Here is a 5,000-nt window from a genome sequence, read left to right as displayed (position 1 = left end):
TCATTGATCACTCTGCATTAACTTTCACCTCAATATTTTGTCAGACTCTTTTCCTTCACAACCATTTACACTGCTGACCACTTTCTGCAAAATGTAGGGAATTGTCCATTTTACATAAGCCAGTTCTAGCAGGTGCTTGTTAAAAATGTGTTGCTTTTATCAATAGCTAGTTAATCCAAGGGCAGAAAATAGAAAGGCAGTGCTTATTCACATTATGTGGAAATTCTCATTACTTTAAGTGGTACAGCAGAATGCAACTGAAATAATAAAAGCTAAAGGTGACATTAAAAACTGCACCAAAATACAGTACTAAGCATGAAGTGGCTGTAATGTGAGTAATTTTCTTCAGTCATTTGGAGGAACACTCACTGAAAATGGAAAATACAAGACAGCCTCACAGCATATTAGCTGATACCCTGATGTTCTTTGTGATCTCATGGAGTATTACATTCTTTGTTATTGGAGTGTTTTTTGCTGGATGATCTCCGCTGTACAGAGTAGTAATATTGTTTTAAGATTAATGCTTTAACAGCCTGCTCCTAAATTTATAGTATGTAGTACAGTAGCTGTGCAATAATTATATTATTAAAAAAACAGTGGTTGTGGCTGAAGTGTGAAAAAGGTACTTTTGTGTTACCTCCTCATCACAATATTTTGATGAGACATCCACCACAAATTACCCTTTTAATACTGCTGACAATTTTCTGCAAAGAAAAAACGCACAAGACACCTTTATTATACGAGTAGTTATAGCCTTTTTGTAGTAAACAAAGTAGTTATGCAAATAAACTACAACATTATACTTTTTTCTAGGTAGGACATGAAAAAATCATCCTTGAAATGTAAATTCTAGTGCTGTACCCACCACTTTATCAAAAACAAAGTATAGTTTTATTTCTTTGTTAATTTGTACATGTTATATGCGGACAAGAATACAGATATGGAAAAAGATGATCCTTTGTGGCAACCCCTAACGGGAGCAGCCTAAAGAAGAAGAAGATAGCAGATTACAGAAAAAATGCACAATATTTTAGAAGGTTCACAAAGTATGTTTGAATACACTAGGTATGCAAATGCTGAGAATTTTGCAGTTCCTGGTAAGATTAGCAGTTTTATTTGATAAAATGTTTTAACTTTGGAAATTTAATGAAAACTGTATGTTTTGCCATTTTGGGGCAAACCTGAGTGCTTCATTTTAGTTTTACCTATGGTTTGTTACAGTTAATAAAGATGATTGTTTTAGGTACTACACTTATATTTTACGGGTTATTGCAGGGAGAATCTTTTTAGTCTGTTATTTCTGCTGAAGGTCACAGCAACATAGATGTCTAAGCATACTCACTACATGAGTCATTCGCAGTTTTCCTCCCTGCACTGATCGGGAATTCCCAAATGTTTCCAGACTAGTTGAGAGAGATGTAATGTTGCCATCATGTACTAATATCTCTCTCTCTCTCTCTCTCGCTGCGGTTTCTTACAGTGGTACATTCTTTCATGCAATATGCTAACAGACATTCTAAACTAAATTGGTCTCATGACTTAAATTGGCTTTTCTCAGTGTGGAGAAACAGTTGAGCTTGTAGGGCTGTCCTATAGAGCGATTCCAACATTGCTGCAGTTTTGGGTGATTAAACCTGCAAGCACTTTAGATCTGTAGTTGATGATATTTTTGCAGAAATTATGGTTATAAACATTTTAATCCTGTTTAATCTGTGTACTTGTTAGGTCGTTAAATTAAAGTATTGCAGTAGCTTCATGTTATATGGCATTAATAAACAATAATAAATTGTTACAGCAACTTTTTTTTGCCAGTAGGCCAATATTGTAGGTACATTTTGAAGGCAAAATTTTTTATGTGTTCAAATGATATTGCAAATATCAAAACCCAGTATATTTACTTACTTTGAACAGATGGTGGCTCCGATTCAGAAGGAAGTGTGACAAGCAACCATTCCTGTTTAAATGAGAAGGCAATCCCAGAACGAGTGGAAATTTTGATGGGTCAAGGTCTGCTTCCTGCTGTCAAAATCTTCCTGGACTGGTTGAAGGCTAACACGGATATTATAGTTATGTGTGCCCAGGTATGACCAAAGTTTTTGGTTTTCTTTAGTGCATTATAGTTTATTTCAGTGTCTGAAATTATAACTTGGGGTCAGCATTTTTTGTATACTCATTATAATATAAAACAGACGTTACGTTTTCCTTTTAACTTCAAAACTGATTTTCTTATTGTGAGATAAAAGTAGGGGCGGCACGGTGTCGCAGTGGGTAGCGCAGCTGCCTCGCAGTTAGGAGACCCGGTTCCTCTTGGTCCTCCCTGCGTGGAGTTTGCCCGTTCTCGCCGTGTCTGTGTGGGTTTCCTTCGGGTGCTCCGGTTTCCTCCCACAGTCCAAAGACATGCAGGTTAGGTGCATTGACGATCCTAAATTGTCCCTAGTGTGTGCTTGGTGTTTGTGTGTGCGCCCTGTGGTGGGCTGGCACCCTGCCAGTGGTTTGTTTCCTGCCTTGTGCCCTGTGTTGGCTGTGATTGGCTCCAGCAGACCCCCGTGACCCTGTAGTTAGGATATAGCGGGTTGGATAATGGATGGATGGAGATAAAAGTAGTTTTACGTCCGTAAAAATCAGTGCTGTAAAGAAGCACTCAATTTTTGTCTTTGAAAGCAAAATTTCAAAGTTAGTTAAGTACATACCTTTATCGGAGCCTTGCTCTTTAATAATTTCAAGATCTTCAGTGTTACTGAAAGACAGGCATTGACTCTGTTTGTGGTAGAAACAATGCACATGTTTACCCTAGGTTTGGTACATATCAAATACATTTACATTTGATGGATATGATGAAAACATTGTTTTTAGAAGTTTGTTTTGGTTATACACTGCTGTAAATAATTATTTGTATCCTTCCCAATATCCTATGTTTCTGGATGTTGTACACAGTGAATGGCCACAGACTGTTTGACAAAATACAATATTAAAGAAAGGTATCTGGGTGAACACACATTACAGTTTTAAAATAATTAGTTTCTTTATTTAGACCATAAAGTTATCCAAATCTTCCATCACCTTTGTGAAAAAGTAATTGTCCTAAACATTTCTTATAATTTGATATTAGTGTTTCACATGGCTGTAAAGAATCTTAGCCCACTCTTGTTTGCAGAAGTACTTTAACACTAGAATCCCTGAAGCCTATGAAAAAACGCCTAATCCTGATTCACCTTAAATTCCTTCGCACCTCTCTAACAGCGCCTTTTGTTTTGTAAATGTGTCGATCAGATAAACCAGCCTGCCATCCCACCTACCAAACGGAGCTCAACTCGGGCAAAAAGCTCTCCCAGCAAACCTGGTGTATCTTCGTGTGGGGTGACTAGAGTTGCATAGGGAAAATAATACAGTATATCATTATTTGGAACACATACATGTCATGTGTGTTCCGTGTCTACAACGATCTATGTACTGTAAGTGTAGGATAACAGGAAATGCAAAAAATGTTAAAAGCCTAAACACAAACTTTTTCATGTTTTGTACTAATGACAACTTTTTAATGGGATAATGGTTAAACGAAGTCCAAATCAAATATACGTTTACAAAAGGTAAAACATATATCAAAATTAGTTTGTTTTGATTCAAGAATATAAAGGGAGATTAAAAAACGATTGGGGTAGACCCCGCTACAACTGTTTGGGGTCAGCAAGAACGCTGACTCCATCAAGATGTCACAGGTTCAATCTGTGCGGGCCCGAAGTAACGTTTATAGTAGATGGTTTTTTGTTATTTAAAAATAAAAAACATACATTTGATTTGAGTCTGAAACACCAGTGAAAATTTTTTTGGTACTTGAAAGGACTTTTTGTTCCACTAAACTGACACTTGTTTCCAAAGGGAGACAGCTATAAAGAAGTGAACTAAAAGGAGAGAAATATGCAAGCTCAAAGTATTGTAAAAGACTGTTTTGAAATATGTTTTTGAGGCCCTTTTTTATATATACAATGTACATATGTGTGTGGTTTAATATATATTTTTTATTTTTTTTTTTTTTTGGGTTTTTAAAATATATATATATATATATTTTTTATATATTTTAGGTTTTTGTATTTTTATTTTTTATATATATATAAAATATTTTAAAAAGGGGAAATTATTTTTAAATTTAAAAAAAAAAAAAAAAAAAAAAAAAAAAAAAAAAAAAAAAAAAAAAAAAAGGGGAAAAATTTAAAGGGATGAATATAAAAATTTTATAAATAAAATAAAGCCATTCCAAAAGGGGCCCCAAAAAGCCCACTGCTGCGCCAAAACCACCCCGGGGGCGAAAGTAGAGGTTTGGGGCACCTTTTTCCCCAAGGGGTCAAGTAGAGCCCACATTTCCCTCGTGATTTTGGTTTGAGATTTGAAAAACTTTAAGGAAAAAGCAGTAAATTTGAAGTTTTTGAATAAGAAATTTTTTCCGGCAGTAGGAAAGCCAACCGGGCCTTGAAATTAAAATAACAAGGGGGGGCAACAAGGACGGAGGAAAACAATAAAACCTCCCGTACGGGTCCCGGAAACCGTTTAAAAGCAAAAATTTAAAAAATTTTCAACAAGTCCTTTTAAAACTCGGGGCTGAGGCCCCCCCGCCGGGCGGTAATTTTAATCAGGCCGGAAATGATTTTATAGGTATTTTGTTTTAATGGGATAGAAAAATTGGTAAAAAAAACCAGATCCCATAATGCGTAGTGCGGCCCCCCAAGGGTTAATAACTTACGGGATGTGGTTAGTAAGAGAAAATGCCAAAGATGGTTTGAAATGAGCCCTTTTAAAACCGGGGAGGTTAATATTTTTCCCTGACACCCGGTAAACCTGTGTGTCTATTTGGGGAACGTGTTAAAAAACGCGGTTCCGCCCAGAAAAGTCGAGAGCCGGGCCCCAAAAGGCGGCCGGGCCCTTTTTGAGACACTGACGCCCCTTCTGCCTTAAGTAAAAGGAATTTTTTTAATTTTTCATCCCCCCCTGAGCTAAGCCCAAAAAGT

The 5,000-nt window shown here is 36.4% G+C and overlaps 1 protein-coding gene across 1 annotated transcript in view; it reads left to right on the top strand.

Moving 5' to 3' along the window:
• The window catches only part of smg5 (SMG5 nonsense mediated mRNA decay factor), a 197,693-nt gene that overhangs the window by 133,013 nt on the left and 59,680 nt on the right, over positions 1 to 5,000 (top strand). The window contains exon 13 of the mRNA XM_039752424.1: positions 1,912 to 2,081. Coding sequence (XP_039608358.1) covers positions 1,912 to 2,081 — 170 coding nt within the window. The remainder of the gene's footprint in view (positions 1 to 1,911; positions 2,082 to 5,000) is intronic.

This window comes from Polypterus senegalus, chromosome 1, assembly GCF_016835505.1.
Source record: "Polypterus senegalus isolate Bchr_013 chromosome 1, ASM1683550v1, whole genome shotgun sequence".
NCBI lineage: Eukaryota > Metazoa > Chordata > Cladistia > Polypteriformes > Polypteridae > Polypterus > Polypterus senegalus.
The sequence above is the reverse complement of the archived record's forward strand: the minus strand, read 5'-3'. Positions and strand labels throughout refer to the sequence as shown.